We start from the raw sequence: 18,469 nt of genomic DNA on the forward strand, positions 1-18,469 counted from the left end.
GTTAAACATAATGTGATATAAAATGCAGTTTTAAAGGTATGGCTGATTGAAAGACCTTTGTCTATTATTCTGTGTACAGATGCCCTGAAGATAGAGCTTGAACCCAGAACTCACAAAATTATTACTGGAAAGTGATTGGAGCTCCTTGCAAGCAGAACTAAGTAGTCTCTTATTAAATAAGTACCCTCTGCTGGTCCACCACTGTGAAATATAATTATAGAGATGTGCTTCAGATCAGAATGGATCCATGGGCTTATTCAGTTCATCACAGGTATGGCCCTCCTGAACCCTCTTTTCTGAAACAAACCTTAATATAAAAGGTAAATGGGACAGAAGAACAATATCACAGAATTTGTCCTCCTGGGCCTCACTCAGGATCCTGCTGGGCAAAAAGCACTGTTTGTTATGTTCTTACTCATGTACGTTGTGACAATGGTGGGCAATCTGCTCATTGTGGTGACAGTTATTGCTAGTCCCTCCTTGGACTCTCCAATGTACTTCTTCCTTGCCTACCTGTCACTCATGGATGCTGTTTATTCCACTTCCATCTCTCCTAAGTTGCTTAGAGACTTACTCAGTGATAAGAAGACCATCTCCTTCACAGCTTGCATGGGCCAGCTCTTTGTAGAGCACTTATTTGGTGGTGCTGAGGTCTTTCTTCTGGTGGCCATGGCCTATGATCGCTATGTGGCCATTTGTAAGCCACTGCACTACTTGACTATCATGACCAGACGGGTTTGTGTTATCCTGCTGGTGGTTGCCTGGGTTGGAGGCTTTGCTCATGCTCTGATTCAAGTCCTGTCTGTGTACAACCTTCCTTTCTGTGGCCCCAATGTCATTGACCACTTTGGTTGTGATATGTTCCCACTAGTGGCACTTGTGTGCATGGATACCTACTTCATTATGGATACCTACTTCATTGGCCTCACTGTGATTGCCAATAATGGACCCATATGTTTAGTGGTTTTTGTCCTTCTCCTAGTCTCATATGGAATCATTCTAAACTCTCTTAAGACACATAGTCAGGAAGGGAGGCGCAAAGCCCTGTCTACCTGCAGCTCCCATATCATGGTGGTGGTTCTCTTTTTTGTCCCTTGTATTTTCATGTATGTTAGACCTGTTTCGAATTTTCCCATTGATAAATCCATTAGTGTATTTTATACAGTTGTCACTCCTATGTTGAATCCTTTAATATATACCTTGAGAAATACAGAGATGAAAAATTCTATGGAAAAGCTGTGGTGTAAAATGTTTAGTACAGAGAGAATAAGAATTTGTTCTTTCTGAAATTGTCACTCATTACAAAAAAAAAAAATCAGAAACAAGTTTGTGTAGTATGGATTCCAATACTCCTCATTCATACCAACACTTGCTATTGTGAGATATTTGGTGTTTTGTTGATATAATGGATACAATATCAGTATTCATTTTTAATGTCTTTTTACTTATTACTACAGAATTTGAGTATATTGTCACAGGCTTATTCAGCATCTTTTAAAAATTAATTTTCATGAAATGTGCGTTCATATCTTTTGAAAATTTCCAATAAATTATTTTCCTAATATGATTGGACTTATTGTGATTTTAGGTGTTCTATGTACTGATTATTTTTAAATATGTGCCACATTTTTCTAGTTGTGGTTTTATTTTTATTTGTTTGAAAGAGAGAGAGAGAAAGAGAGAGCGAGCAAGCGAGAGAGATACATATAGAGAGAAAAGGAGAATGAGCCTGCCAAGGCCTCCAGCTGCTGCAAACAAACTCCAGACTCACAGGACAACTTATAAATCTGGCTTACATGGTTCCTGGGTAATTGCACATGGGTCTTTGGCTTTTCAGGCAAGTGCCTTAACTGCTAAGCCATATCTCCATTCCTAGTTGTGGTTTTATTTTTATACTATTTTCAGTATTTTAAAATTGTTTTTGATGTAAGACCAACAGACTGGCCTTTTTTTTTATGAGAGAGAGAGGGAATGTGTGTGTGTGTGTGTGTGTGTGAGAGAGAGAGAGAGAGAGAGAGAGAGAGAGAGAGAGGGAGGGAGGGAGGGAGAGGGAGAGGAAGGGGGGGGGGAGAATTGGTGTGTCAGGGCCTCTAGCCACTATAATCAATCGAACTCCAGATGTGTGTACCATCTGTGTGCACGCCTTGTGTATCTGTCTTAGGTGGGACCTGGAGAGTAGAACGTGGGTCCTTAGGCTTCAAAGGCAGGTCCTTTAATTGCTAAGCCATCTTTCCAGCCTACATTTTTATGGTTTGCAGGACAGTGGGCCACACACATACACATTGTTTTTAATTTGACCTTCACTGGGTATAGGGATAAATTTTGTGTGGTAGAGATATGATCTTAAAGTTCTCAGTAATGTTTTTGTCCACTTCTGGAGATAAGGCAGACACATCATTTTATCACTCTGAAAATCTCATGAAGTATTTTCCATTAAGAGCTTGAGATAATTATTTGGGTGAACTTCCTTTTGTTAGAGAGGCTGGAAATGAGACCTAGTTTAATTTTGAAATGTAAAATACTGACTTCTGTATTTTTATGCTCTCCTTTAAAACATAACAGAAAATCTTTCAGTCATTTTGTTATCAATTCCTGGTGATGTCATATACTGCTATAAAATTAGCTGGCATGCTCAATAGTCTACTTGCAAACCTGGCAGAAACAAGTTCATATACGTACATTTCCTACTTTGAACATTACTATAGATGGCAGCATTGTTAAGGTTTACAGTCCTAGATAACAGGATTTTTTTTTTCATCCCCACTTCAAAAAGCAGTTTTCTCCCAGTTTTGTTTTTACTTTGTGTCCCGAATGATCTTTCAGCAGCTATCAACCATCTGCTACTAAAACAAGTATTTATTACTGTACTTTGAGATTCCATGTTGTTATGTTTATCTCTTGCTTTATAACCCAAGACTTCACATTTTTTTTCTTAATTAAAAACACCCATTTTTGATAGAAGAGGGACTTCCAGCCAAGATGGCAACTGCCTAGCTGTGCTGCAAATCCTGGGGAAAGATAGGCAAGACATTAAGGTTTTTCTGGGTCTTCTTATCAGTGGGAGGGTTCAGAGAGGGGAACAACAGGGAATTTCAGATCCCCTCATGGGCAAGTAGATCACCCATTCCACCAAATAGCTCCAGCCCTGCCCTGTGACGGCGCCCTGTCCTGCACCTGTCCTGTGCCCCGTTGTGGTGCCATCCCCTGCTATCCCCCATTCTCCTGTGGCGGGGAGTGCAGACTGTTTCAGGGTCCCAGTGTTCCCAGCCAGAGTTTGGGCTGCTTCAGGGCTTGGTAGCTCAGTCCCCCTCCAAACTCAAATGCAGGCAGCTTTGGCGCATCACCGCTTGAGAATTCAGGCAACTTTGGCTCCCCTGTCAGGCAGTAGATAGGCAACTTTGGCAAGTGGGAGCCAAAGCCCAGGCTGCTTGGCAACTGCCCCAGGCTGCCTCAGATTCCCATTGCACTAGAGCCCAGGCTGATGCACCCACCTACGTGCCCATACACTGTCATGGGCAGACCACAGCACAAGAGAAATAACATGAAAAATCAAATGCAAGAAAATACAGTTAGACTACCCAGTCCTACAATGAATGCATCTATCCAAAACATAGAAGAGTCATTAGGATCAGAACATCAAATTGAACCTATGAACAATGCAACTCTGACCAACCTACTGGTAGAACTTGCAGGAAAGCAACAAAGGACTGATAATCGTGAGGATGCTACCATCACTAAGCTATAATAAATTGATAAGAGATTGAAAAGAATTAAAAGAGAGGTAAGAATTGAGGGAAAGTGAAAATAAAAGGACCTTAAACATCAGCTGGCCATACTAAATGAAGACATAAATAAATGCAAGGATTAATTCCAAGAATCATCAAGAAAATCAGAAAATGATGTGAAAATGGAGCTTGACAGAGCGATGGAAATGATACATAGAAAAGTAGTAGAAAGTACAAACTTAATTGAACAAGTCCAAAACTCTCTAGAGGCTCTCAAGAATAGAGTCAGCAAAGTGGAGGATAGAAACTCTGATCTGGAAGACAAGATGGAAGAAACAGTTCAAGAGTTCAAAAACTTCAGTAAGTTCAAAAGTACCTGTGAACAGAACATGAGGGAATTGTGGGATACACTTAAACGTCCTAATATCAGAATCATTGGAATACCAGAAGGAGAAGAATATCAGACAAAAAGGCATGGAGAACTTACTTAACAAAATAATTGAAGAAAACTTCCCCAGTCTCTTAAAAGAAAGGCCCATCAAGATACAAGAAGCCTTTCTGGCAGGCGTGGGTGGTGGGTGCCCGATCAGAGCACAGTCACATGGGGCATACGGAGGGTGCGTGGGTGCGGGGGGTGGACAGGGGTCGCAGGGTGCGATGGGGTATATGGAGCGAGTGGGGCACATGGTGGGGGGGGGCACGGGGCACGCCGGGACACCGGGCGATCAGGGTGGGGCATGCATGAGGTGGTGGGGCGCAGGTGGCACGGGGATGGGGCGCCTGGGAGGGGCGGGGGCCGTGGGGCGCTCTGGTCAGTCTGGGGGGGCGATGGGCATGAGGCGGGTGCGGGGGGTGCGCACGCAGTGGGGGTGAATGGGGCACGGGGGGCATGGGGCGCCAGGGGGGGCATGAGGGAGCGAGTGGGAGGAGTGTGACGTGTGGGACCTCCCATGCTCCTGGAAAGGCAGAATTAACATTGTGAAGATGACAATCCTACCAAAGGCAATATATAGATTTAACGCAATTCCAATTAAATTCCCTACAGTGTTCTTCACAGAGATAGAAAAAATTATGTCAAATTTCATATGGAAAGGCAGAGGCCTCGAATATCCAAACATATCCTCAAATCCAAATGGATCAAAGACCTCAACATAAGAGCAGAAACTCAAAAACTACTGGAAGAAAATTTAGGAAGTACTTTCCATGATATAGGAATGGAAAAAGACTCCCTGAACAAAACCCCATTGGCTCAAGTTATTAAACAGTCACTCAACCATTGGGATCATATGAAGCTGAAGAGTTTCTTTACAGACAAGCATATAATAAGCAAAGCCAATAGAATACCCACAGAATGGGAGAAAATATTTGCAGGTTATCCAACTGATAGAGGCCTTATCTCTAGAATTTACAAAGAACTCAAAAGTCTAAACAATAAGAAGACAAATACCCCAATCACAAAATGGGGCACAGAGTTAAACAGGCAATTCACAGAGGAAGAGATACAAATGGCAAACACACACTTAAGAAAATGTTCATCATCCCTAATCATCAGAGAAATGCAAATTAAAACAACTATGAGATTCCACCTTACCCCAATAAGGATAGCCAACATCAAAAGGTCAAATGAAAAGAAATGCTGGCGAGGATGTGGAGAAGCAGGGACACTCATTCACTGTTGGTGGGAATGCAGGATGGTACAACCACTTTGGAAAGCAATATGGAGACTCCTGTAAAAGCTGACTATAGAAATACCAACAGACCCAGTTATAGCATTACTGGGCATCTACCCTAAAACCTTCAAACCAAAAGCCAGAGAGATATGCTCAACCATGTTTGTAGCGGCTCAACTCGTAATAGCTAAAAGCTGGAATCAACCCAGATGTCCATCATTAGAAGAATGGATAACAAAGATGTGGTATATCTACACAATGGAATTCTATACAGCAGTAAGAAAAAATGACATAAAGAAATTTGAGGAAAAATGGTTGAACCTGGAACAGATCATTCTCAGCGAACATACCCAATCACAGAAAAAAAATCGACACATAGTCTCACTCATCTGCAACACCTAACCTAAATCTGCATAAGATGGCTTACATAACCAGCAAGCACCTCATGGACTAGACAATAAGATGTATGGGAGGGCAGGGAGGGAATTGAAGTGTGGAAAACAGTAATCGGACCCAAACCGCAATGGTACCATAAAATTCTACTTCCTAAAAGACAGACCAAATGGCTGAACATTCACTAGACTCTTACAGGAAACACCTGAACCACAAGACACTGGAGAGGGTAGGATCAAGACTGACCTAAATCTCCTACATCTTCCCTCCCTCCCTCTCCCTCTCTCCCCTCTATCTCTCTCCTCTCTAACTCTTGTATATTAGTTATGTTTTTCCTCAATTTCTTAGTGGACATTGACCTGTAATCCCCAGTTCCAGCTTGGGCCTACCATCCACAATGAGCTTTTGATCAGAGAAACCTACAAGGTTTCCCAAAACAATGACAGACTTCTGTCAGAGTACTTGATGACCCACCAAAGGGCAGTGGTAAGACCCTATTGATGAAGACTCCATAGGCAGCTGATGCATAAAATGGAATGACATGGCTGGAAGCCAGGAGAGAGTCAGTCCCCAGTCAGCGTGTCTAGTGCCAGAAGGAACTACATAGGCGACTGGGGAAAATGACCAAGATCTGTCCAAGCAACACATTGTTTAACCTAATTAACAACAAATAACCGGATGTGATGCCCACACAAGTGCAATAGTGGTACAGAGCCATGGTGAGGAACCAATTGCTCTTGATTTGGCTAACTGATCCACTCTGTGGTACTAGACCCTTAGCTGGAGCTGGGAAACAAGTCAGGACTATACCCAAACACAAGCCCACTCTACAATATCAAGCTACCATCAATCACGGGGTATAAGAGGGCTTACACCTATCATACTCTCTATCAAAAAAGTAAGTGTTATCTCAATTTTCTGGGTGCTAATTTACTCTCCGTTGGAGAATCTGCTTCCCTTTTCCAGATAGATGCAGATCCTAAGAAGAGAGCTGCCCCAACATACCTCAAAAGGGGCCCAACTGAAACTAAGGACAACTGGCAAAATAAGCAAGGGTGATATTTTCCTGTGATCCGGATACCAGCACAAAGGGGAAGGAGACCATCACAGAGAAAAATCAACCCCTACCAAATCAGAGAGCCAGAGCCTCAGAGGCCCCCAACACCTCAGCACTGAGCTGGCCAAAAGTGAACCCAACATGGCTCAGGGAAATTTTGAGGAATAGGTGGTGGAAAGAATGTCAGAGTCACATGTTGGGTCATGATTTGCAGAAACATTTATCATACCAAATACTGGGGGCTAACTCCACAATGCAGGACCCATTTTCATTAACAAGGAGGGTGTAATGGGAGGGGGTAGATCACAGATGAGCCTAAATAATGGTACCAAACTGCCTGTATTTACTGAAAAGAAAACTAATAAATTAAATTAATAAAAAAAAAGATACAAGAAGCTAACAGAACTCCATGCAGACTAGGCCAAAGGAGAAACTCTCCAAGACATATTACCATTAAGACTTTAAATATTGACACCAAAGAGAAAATCCTAAAAGCAGCTAGGGAAAAACAGTGCACCACTTTCAGAATTACTTCAGATTTCTCAATAGAAATCCTGAAAGCTAGAAGGGCCAGGAGTGAAACTCTCCGAAGACTAAGAACCTATGGATCCCAACCCAAACTACTCCACCTGGCCAAAGTATCCCTTATAGTAGATGGTGAAAGAAAAACTTGCCATGACAAAACTCAGATTTACAATTATATGAACACAAAACCAAACCTAAAGAGAGTATTACAAGAAATTCTCCACAAAGAAGAAAGAAGTAACCAAACTCAAATGCCTACAAGAAGCAGATCACAACAACAAAATCCACAGTACGCACAAAAAACTTCAAAGCCCATGAAAACACCAACACACATCTACCACCACAGTATGGCAGGGCTCAAATCAAATCTCACAGTCACTACCCTAAATATTAATGGCCTTAATTCATCATCAAGAGTCAGAAGATAACAGGATGGATAAAAAAAATTAGACCCCTGTATCTGTTGCATTCAAGAAACCCACCAAACCACTAAAGACAGACACCTCCCTCATGGTAAAGGGGTGGAAGACAATATTCTAAGCAAATGGGAATAAAAAATGAGCAGGTGTAGCTATATTAATATAGGATAAAATAGAATTCAAACCAAAAATAATCAAAAAAGACAAAGAAGGCCACTTCCTACTTATCAAGGGAATGATCCATCAAGAGGATATTACAATCACAAATCTGTATGCACCAAACACAGGGACACCTCAGCTCATAAAACAAAACCTACTTGAAAATAAAACAGAAATAACCACCAACACCATCATAGCTGGGGACCTTAACACACCATTATCAGTAATAGACAGATCATTCAAACAGAAACTCAACAGGTAAGTTAGAGAGCTCAACAAAACCATAGAGCACGTAGAACTAACAGACATCTACAGAACTTCCCATCCCAAATCCACACACTACACATTCTTCACAGCAGCCCATGGAACATTCTCTAAAATAGACCATGTACTGGGTCACAAAGACAGCCTCCAGATATTTAGGAAAATCAACATAATTCCCTGCATGATATCAGATCATAATGCTATATTCCTAGAAATCAACAAGAAAAAAACCAACAAGAACCCCAATGGCAACTTGAAACTGAATAGCACACTTAAACAATAAATGGATAGTGGATGAAATAAAAAATGAAATTGCAAAATTCCTGGAATTGAATGACAATGAGAACACATCATACCAAAACTTATGGGACACAATGAAGGCAGTCCTCAGGGGAAAATTCATAGTACTCAATGCCTTCATAAAAAAGACAGAAAAATCCCAAATCAATAGCCTAACCATCCACCTAAAGGCATTGGAAAAACAAGAAAAGTCCAACCCAAAGAGCTCCAGAAGGAGAGAAATATTTAAAATCAGAGCAGAAATTAATGAATTTGAAACCAAGGAAACAATTATGGCAATTGACAAAACAAAGAGCTGGTTCTTTGAAAAAAATAAACAAGATTGACAAATCTCTGGCCAATTTGATCAAGCAAAAAAAGGAGAGATTCCAAATTAACAAAATTCAAAATGAAAAAGGAGAGATCACAACAGACATAAGTGAAATCAACAGAATCATCAGGACTTATTTCAAAAACCTCTACTCCACAAAACTGGAAAATGTGGAGGGGATGGATAAATTCCTGAATGCATATCATCTACCAAAGCTAAACTCAGAGCAGATTAATCACCTCAATGAACCAATCATACTCATGGAGATTGAAAAAGTAATAAAAAACCTCCCCAAAAAGAAGAGTCCAGGACCAGATGGATTCCCAGCCAAATTTTATCAAACCTTCATGGAAGAACTCAAACCAATCTTTCTAAAACTGTGCCACACAATTGAAGAACAGGGAAAGCTACCCAACTCCTTCTATGAAGCTAGTATCACCCTAATCCCAAAACCAGGCAGAGATGCCACAAGAAAAGAAAACTACCAGCCTATTTCCCTAATGAACATAGATGCAAAGATCCTCAACAAAATACTCGCAAACCAAATCCAACAACACATCAAAAGCATTATCTAACTTTACCAAGTGGGATTTATCCCAGGAACACCAGGTTGGATCAACATACGGAAATCTGTGAATGTAATACACCACATAAACAAGCTTAAACATAAAAACCACATGATCATTTTGATAGATGCAGAAAAGGCTTTTGACAAGATACAACATCACTTCATGATCAAAACATTAGAGAGAATCAGCATTGCTGGTTCACATCTTAACATAATAAAGGCAATATACAAAGCTCCAAAGGCCCAAATAATACTTAATGGAGAGAGACTGGAGGAATTCCCATTGACATCAGGAACAAGACAGGGATGTCCTCTCTCACCTCTGCTTTTCAATATAGTTCTGGAAGTCCTAGCCAAGGCAATAAGACAGGAGAAGGAAATAAAAGGGAAACAATTTGGAAAGGAAGAAGTCAAGTTAACTCTATTTGCTGATGACATGATTGTATATGTAAGAGACCCCAGAGTCTCCATCCCAAAACTCCAGAAGGTGATTAACTCCTATAGAAAAGTAGCAGGATACAAAATGAATGCACAAAAATCGGTAGCATTTCTGTATGCAAATGACAAAGACACAGAAAAAGAAATAAAGGACATAGTCCCATTTTCAATAGCAACAAAAAAATAAAATACCTTGGAATAACGTTAACCAAGGAAGTAAAATAGGCATACAACGAATATATTAAAACTCTCAAAAAAGAAATTGAGGAGGACTTGAGAAGATGGACAGGCAGAATTAACATTGTGAAGATGACAATCCTACCAAAGGCAATATATAGATTTAATGCAATTCCAGTAAAAATCCCTACCATGTTCTTCACAGAGATAGAAAAAATGATCTCAAATTTCATATGGAAAGGCAGAAGGCCTCGCATATCCAAACATATCCTCAGCAAAAGAAATACCTCTGGTGGCATCACAATACCTGATCCAAAGCTATACTACAAAGCCATAGTAATAAAAACAGCATGGTACTGGCATAAAAACAGGAGTATAGACCAATTGAATAGACATGAGGACCCGGATTTTGGGTCAAGCAACTATAGCTACTTGACATTTGACAAAGGCCCAAACAATATAGGCTGGAAAAAAGATCACATCTTCAACAAATGGTGCTGAACAAACTGGATAACCACATGCAGGAAACTGAAACTTGATCCACACATTTCACCATGCACTACACTCAAATCCAAATGGATCAAAGGCCTCAACATAAGACCAGAAACTCGAATACTACTGGAAGAAAATTTAGGAAGTACTTTCCATGATATAGGAATGGAAAAAGATTTCCTGAACAAAACCCCAGTGGCTCAAGTTCTTAAACAGTCACTCAACCAATGGGATCATATGAAACTGAAGAGTTTCTTTTCAGACAAGCATATAATAAGCAAAGCCAATAGAATATCCAGGGAATGGGAGAAAATATTTGCAGGTTATCCAACTGATAGAGGCATTATTTCTAGAAATTAAAAAGAACTCAAAAGTCTAAACAATAAGAAGACAAATACCCCACTCACAAAATGGGGCACAGAGAGGGTAGGAACAAGACTAACCTAAATCTTCTACATCTTCCCTCCCTCCCTCTTCCCCTCTCCAATTTATCTCTCTCCTCTCTAACTCTTGTATATTAGTTATGTTTTTCCTCAATTTCTTAGTGGACACTGACCTGTAACCCCCACTTCCAGCTTGGGGCTACCATCCACAAAGAGCTTTAGATCAGAGAAACCTACAAGGTTTTCCAAAACAATGACAGACTTCTGACAGAGTACTTAATGGCCCACCAAAGGGCAGTGGTAAGACCCTATTGCTGAAGACTCCATACACAGCTGACATGTAAAATGGAATGGCATGGCTGGAAGCCAGGAGAGAGTCAGTCCCCAGACAGTCAGTGTGTCTAGTGCCAGAAGGTGCTACATGGGCGACTGGGGGAAATGACCAATATCTGTCCAAGCAATTCATTGCCTAACCTAATTAGCAACAAATAACCTGATGTGATGCCCACACAAGTGCAATATTGGCACACAGCCATGGTGAGGAACCAATTGCTCTTGATTTGGCTAACTGATCCCCTCAGTGGTACGAGACCCACAGCTGGAGCTGGGAAACAAGTCAGAACCATAACCAAACACAAGCCCACTCTACAATATCAAGCTACCATCAATCATGGGGTACAAGAGGGCCTACACCTATCAAACTATCAAAAAAGTAAGTGTTATCTCAATTTTCTGGGTGCTAACTTACTCTCCGTTGGAGAATCTGCTTCTCTTTTTCTTTTTTTTAAAAAATATTTGTTCATTATTTATTTATTTATTTGAGAGCTACAGACACAGAGAGAAAGACACATAGAGGGAGAGAGACAGAATGGGCGCCCCAGGGCTTCCAGCCACTGCAAATGAACTCCAGACACATGCTCCCCCTTGTGCATCTGGCTAACGTGGGACCTGGGGAACCGAGCCTCGAACCGGGGTAATTAGGCTTCACAGGCAACACTTAACCACTAAGCCATCTCTCCAGTCCTGCTTCTCTTTTTCAGATAGATGCAGATCCTAAGGAGAGAGCTGCCCCAACATACCTCAAAAGGGGCCCGACTGAAACTAAGGACAATTGGCGAAACAAGCAAGGGTGATGTTTGCCTGATGAACCAGATACCAGCACAAAATCAAAAAGGAAATCAAAAAATTTATAGAGTCAAATGATAATGAGAACACAACATACCAAAATCTCTGGGACACAATGAAGGCAGTTCTAAGAGGTAAATTTATAGCCTTAAGTGCCTATATTAAGAAATTAGAAAGGTCGCAAGTAAACGACCTAATGCTTCGCCTTAAAGCCTTGGAAAAAGAAGAACAAGGCAAACCAAAAAGTAGTAGACGGGAAGAAATAATAAAGATTAGGGCAGAAATTAATGAAATAGAAACAAAAAGAACAATCCAAAGAATTAATGAAACAAAGAGTTGGTTCTTTGAAAGGATAAACAAGATTGATAAACCCTTAGCAAATCTGACCAAAAGAAAGAGAGAAGAGACACAAATTAATAAAATCAGAGATGAACAAGGTAACATCACAACAGATTCCAGAGAAATTCAAAAAATTATAGGGACATACTATAAAAGCATATACTCCACAAAGTATGAAAATCTGAAAGAAATGGATGATTTCCTTGATCTATATGACCTACCTAAATTAAATCAAAATGAGATTAATCACTTAAATAGACCTATAACAAACATGGAGATCCGAGCAGTTATCAATAATCTCCCAACTAAAAAAAGCCCAGGCCCGGATGGATTCACTGCTGAATTTTACCAGACTTTTAAGGAAGAGCTAACACCATTGCTTCTTAAGCTTTTCCAGGAAATAGAAAAAGAAGGAATCCTACCAAACTCCTTCTATGAGGCCAGCATCACCCTGATACCAAAACCAGGCAAAGATTGAACAAAAAAAGAATATTACAGACCAATCTCCCTCATGAACATAGATGCAAAAATTCTCAACAAAATATTGGCAAACAGAATACAAGAGTATATCAAAAAGATCATTCACCCTGACCAAGTAGGCTTTATCCCAGAGATGCAGGGATGGTTCAACATACGCAAATCTATAAATGTAATACATTACATAAATGGGTTGAAGGACAAAAATCACATGATCATCTCATTAGATGCAGAGAAAGCATTTGACAAAATCCAACATCCCTTCATGATAAAAGTCCTACAGAGACTGGGAATAGAAGGAACATATCTCAATATAATAAAGGCTATTTATGACAAGCCTACAGCCAACATATTACTAAATGGGGAAAAACTGGAAGCTTTTCCACTAAAATCAGGAACAAGACAAGGGTGTCCACTGTCTCCACTTCTATTTAATATAGTTTTGGAAGTCTTAGCCATAGCAATAAGGCAAGAGACACACATAAAAGGGATACAAATTGGAAAGGAAGAAATCAAGTTATCATTATTTGCAGATGACATGATTCTATACATAAAGGACCCTAAAGACTCTACTAGCAAGCTGTTAGAGCTGATCAAAACCTACAGCAATGTAGCAGGATACAAAATAAATACACAGAAATCAGTAGCCTTCGTATATGCTAACAACAAACACACAGAGGATGAAATCAGAGAATCACTCCCATTCACAATTGCATCAAAAAAAAATAAAGTACCTTGGAATAAACCTAACCAAGGAAGTAAAGAATCTATACAATGAGAACTTTAAGACACTCAAGCGAGAAATTGCAGAAGACACTAGAAAGTGGAGAAACATCCCTTGTTCCTGGCTTGGAAGAATCAATATCGTGAAAATGGCAATCTTACCTAAAGCAATCTACACATTTAATGCAATCCCTATCCAAATTCCAAAGGCTTTCTTCATGGAAATAGAAAAAACAATCCAAAAATTCATTTGGAATCATAAAAAACCTTGAATATCTAAAATAATACTGAGCAACAAAAAATAGGCTGGTGGTATCACCATACCTGATTTTAACCTATACTACAGAGCCATAGTAACAAAAACAGCATGGTACTGGCACAAAAACAGACATGTAGATCAGTGGAACAGAATAGAGGACCCAGATGTAAGCCCAAGTAGCTATAGCCACCTGATATTCGATAAAAATGCCAAAAATACTCATTGGAGAAGAGACAGCCTCTTCAGCAAATGGTGTTTTGAAAACTGGATAAATATCTGCAGAAGGATGAAAATAGATTCTTCTCTCTCGCCATGCACAAGAATTAAGTCCAAATGGATTAAAGACCTTAACATCAGACCGGAAACTTTGAAACTGCTAGAGGAAAAAGTAGGGGAAACCCTTCAACATATTGGTCTTGGCAAAGACTTTCTGAATACAACCCCAATTGCTCAGGCAATAAAACCACAGATTAACCACTGGGACCTAATGAAATTACAAAAATTTTGCACCACAAAGGACACAGTGAAAAAAGCAAAGAGGCAACCTACAGAATGGGAAAAAATCTTCACCAGCTATATATCTGATAGAGGATTAATATCTAGGATATACAAAGAACTCAAAAAGTTAACTAATAAGGAATCAAACAAGCCAATCAAAAAATGGGCTAAGGAGCTAAATAGAGAGTTCTCAAAGGAAGAAATACGAATGGCATATAAGCACCTAAAAAAATGTTCTACGTCACTAGTCATCAGGGAAATGCAGATTAAAACTACATTGAGATTCCATCTCACTCCTGTCAGATTGGCCACCATCATGAAAACAAATGATCATAAATGTTGGCGGGGATGTGGAAAAAAAGGAACCCTTCTGCACTGCTGGTGGGAATGCAATCTGGTCCAGCCATTGTGGAAAACAGTGTGGAGGTTCCTAAAGCAGCTAGAGATTGATCTACCATATGACCCAGCTATAGCACTCCTAGGCATATATCCAAAGGACTCATCTCATTTCCTTAGAAGTACATGCTCAACCATGTTTATTGCTGCTCAATTTATAATAGCTGGGAAATGGAACCAGCCTAGATGTCCCTCAACAGATGAGTGGATAATGAAGATGTGGTACATTTATACAATGGAGTTCTACTCAGCGGTAAAGAAAAATGAAGTTATGAAATTTGCAGAAAAATGGATGGACCTGGAAAGTATTATACTAAGTCAGGTAACCCAGGCCCAGAAAGCCAAGCACCACATGTTCTCCCTCATATGGGGATCCTAGCTACAGATGACTGGGCTTCTGTGTGAGAATGAAAATACTTAGTAGCAGAGGCCAGTAAGTTGAAAAGGAGACATAAAGGGTGGAGAAAGGAAGGGAGGAGGATACTTAATAGGTTGATATTGTATATATGTAATTACAATGATTGTAATGGGGAGGTAATATGATTGAGAATGGAATTTCAAACGGGAAAGTGTGGGGGTGGGGAGGGAGGGAATTACCATGGGATATATTTTATAATCATGGAAAATGTTAATACAAATTTAAAAAATAAAAAAAAATAAAAAAAAAGAAATTGAGGAGGACTTGAGAAAATGGAAAGACCTCCCATGCTCCTGGATAGGCAGAATTAACATTGTGAAGATGACAATCCTACCAAAGGCAATATATAGATTTAATGTAATTCCAATAAAAATCCCTACAGTGTTCTTCACAGAGATAGAAAAAATGATCTCAAATTTCATATGTAAAGGCAGAAGGCCTCACATATCCAAACATATCCTCAGCAAAAGAAATACCTCTGGTGGCATCACCATACCTGATCTAAAGCTATATTACAAAGCCCTAGTAATAAAAAAAAGCATGGTACTGGCATAAAAACAGGACTATAGAGCAATGGAATCGACTAGAGGACCCAGATTTTGGGTCAAGGAACTATAGCTTCTTGATATTCTACAAAGGCCCAAACAATATAGGCTGGGCAAAAGACAGCATCTTCAACAAATGGTGCTGGAGAAGCTGGATAACCACATGTAGGAAACCGAAACTTGATCCACACATTTCACCATGCACTACACTCAAATCGAAATGGAGCAAAAACCTCAATATAAGACCAGAAACTTGAATACTACTGGATGAAAATTTAGGAAGTACTTTCCATGATATAGGAATGGAAAGAGACTTCCTGAGCAAAACCCCAGTAGCTCACGATCTTAAGCAGTCACTAAACAAATGGGATCATATGAAACTGAAGAGCTTCTTTACAGACAAGCATACAATAAGAAAAGCCAATAGATTACTCAAAGAATGGGACAAAATATTTGTGGGTTATCCAACTGATAGAGGCCTAATCTCTAGAATCTACAAAGAACTCAAAAATCTAAACAGTAAGAAGTCAAACACCCCATTCACAAAATGGGATAAAGAGATGAACAGGTAGTTCACAGAGGAAGAAACACAAATGGCAAACATACACTTAAGAAAATTTTCATCATCCCTAATCATCAGAGAAATGCAAATTAAAACAACTATGAGATTCCACCTTACCCCAATAACTATAGCAAACATCAAATGAAAATAAATGCTAGTGAGGAAGTGGAGAAGCTAGAACACTCATCCACTGTTAGTGAGAATGTAGGATGGTACAACCCCTTTGGAAAGCAATATGGAGACTCTTGAAAAAGCTGACTATAGAGATACCAGCAGACCCAGTTATTCCCTTACTGGGCATCTACCCTAAAACCTTCAAACCACACGCCAGAGATATTTGCTCAACCATGTTTGTAGTGGTTCAATTCATAATAGCTAAGAGCTGGAATCAACCCAGATGTCCATCACTAGAAGAATGGATAACTAAATGTGGTATAGCTACACAATGGAATTCTATACAGCAGTAAGAAAAAATGACACAAAGAATTTTGGGGAAAAACAGTTGAACCTGGAACAGATCATTCTCAGTGAACTTACCCAATCACAGAAAAAAAATTGTCACATAGTCTCACTCATCTACAGCACCTAACCTGAGTCTATCCAAGATACCTTACAGACCCAGCAAGCATCTCAAGGACTACACACTAGGAAGGATGGGGAGGTAGGGGAGGGCATCGAAGTGGTGGGAAACACTAATCTAGACCCAAATGGCAATGGTACCATAAAATTCTACTTCCAAAGGCAGACCAAATGGCTGATCCTCCACCAGGCCCTTACAGGAAACACCTGATCCACAAGACACTAGAGAGGGTAGGATCAAGTCTAACCTAAATCTTCTACATCTTCCCTCCCTTTCTCTCCCTCAACCCCCCCCCCCTTCTCTAACTCCTCTATATTTGTTACAGTTTTTCCCTCATTTTCTTAGGCGGCACAGACCTGTAACTCCCAGTAACAGCATGGGGCTATCGCCCACAATGAGCTTTTGATCAGAGAACCCTACAAGGTTTTCTAAAAGAATGACAGATTTCTGTCAGAGCACTTGATGACCCACCAAAGATTAGTGGTAAGACCCTATTGCTGAAGACACCATATGCAGCTGACACGTAAAATGGAACGGCATGGCTGGAAGCCAGGAGAGAGTCAGTCCCCAGACAGTCAGCATGTTTAGTGCCAGAAGGTGCTACATGGGTGACTTGGGGAAATGACCAATATCTGTCCAAGCAAATTACGGTCCAACCTACTTAGCTTCAAATAACCTGTTGTGATGCCCATACAATTGCAATAGTGGCACACAGCCATGATGGGGAACCAACTGCTCTTGATTCAGCTAACTGATCCCCTCAGTAGTAGGAGACACATATCTGGAGCTGGGAAACAAGTGAGAACCATATCTAAACATAAGCCCACTCTCCAATATGAAGCTACCATAAATCATGGGCTACAAGCGGTCCTACACCTATTAAACTATCTGTAAAAATTAAGGGCATTCTCATTTGTTCTGGTGCTAACTTACTCTCTGTTGGAGAATCTGCTTCTTTTTTTCATATAGATGCAGATCCTAAGGAGACAGCCACCCCATCATACCTCAAAAGTGCCCCGGCTGAAACTAAGGAAAATTGGCAAAACAAGCAAGGGTGCTGTGTTCTTGATGAATCTGGTACCAGCACAGGGGGAAGGAGACCAACACAGAGAAAAATCAATACCTACCAAATTATAGAGCCAGACCCCCAGAGGCCCCCAACACCTCATCACTGAAGCAGACCAAAAATGAACCCAACATGGCTCAGGGAAATTTTGCAGAAGAGGGGGCAGAAAGAATGTGAGAGACACTTGTTGGGTCATGCTATACAGACATTTATAACTGTGGGCTAACTTCACAATGCACTACCCATATGCCTCAACACGGAGGGGCCAATGGGGAGGGGGCAGGTCATGGATGAGCCTAATAATGGTACCAAACTGCCTGTACTTGCAGTATAGAAAAAAAAAATAAAAAAAGAATACCATAGAGAAGAACATTTAATAATGGCATATTGTTTATATTCATGGAACCTGTCAATTCAAAAGTTCAAATAAATAAGTTAAATTAAAAAAAACACCCGTTTTTATCTTAACATTTTGAAAGGACTTGGCTAAGTGTTGTTTTTCTCTACTTCATGTGTCATGGTCTGAAGATGCTTTGTGCTATTTATCTGGTAAATGAGAGGTCTGTAGAGTCTCAGATGGCTTGCTTCTCATTCTGGTATG

At 40.2% G+C, this 18,469-nt stretch overlaps 1 protein-coding gene across 1 annotated transcript; it reads left to right on the forward strand.

Moving 5' to 3' along the window:
- The first annotated feature begins 324 nt into the window (after positions 1-324).
- Positions 325-1,287, forward strand: LOC101607815 (olfactory receptor 4A5-like). Its single transcript, XM_004673106.2, has one exon. It carries the CDS (start codon positions 325-327, stop codon positions 1,285-1,287), a length of 963 nt encoding a protein of 320 aa, XP_004673163.2.
- Positions 1,288-18,469: the final 17,182 nt, after the last annotated feature.

This window comes from Jaculus jaculus, chromosome 1, assembly GCF_020740685.1.
Source record: "Jaculus jaculus isolate mJacJac1 chromosome 1, mJacJac1.mat.Y.cur, whole genome shotgun sequence".
Classification (NCBI taxonomy): Eukaryota; Metazoa; Chordata; class Mammalia; order Rodentia; family Dipodidae; genus Jaculus; species Jaculus jaculus.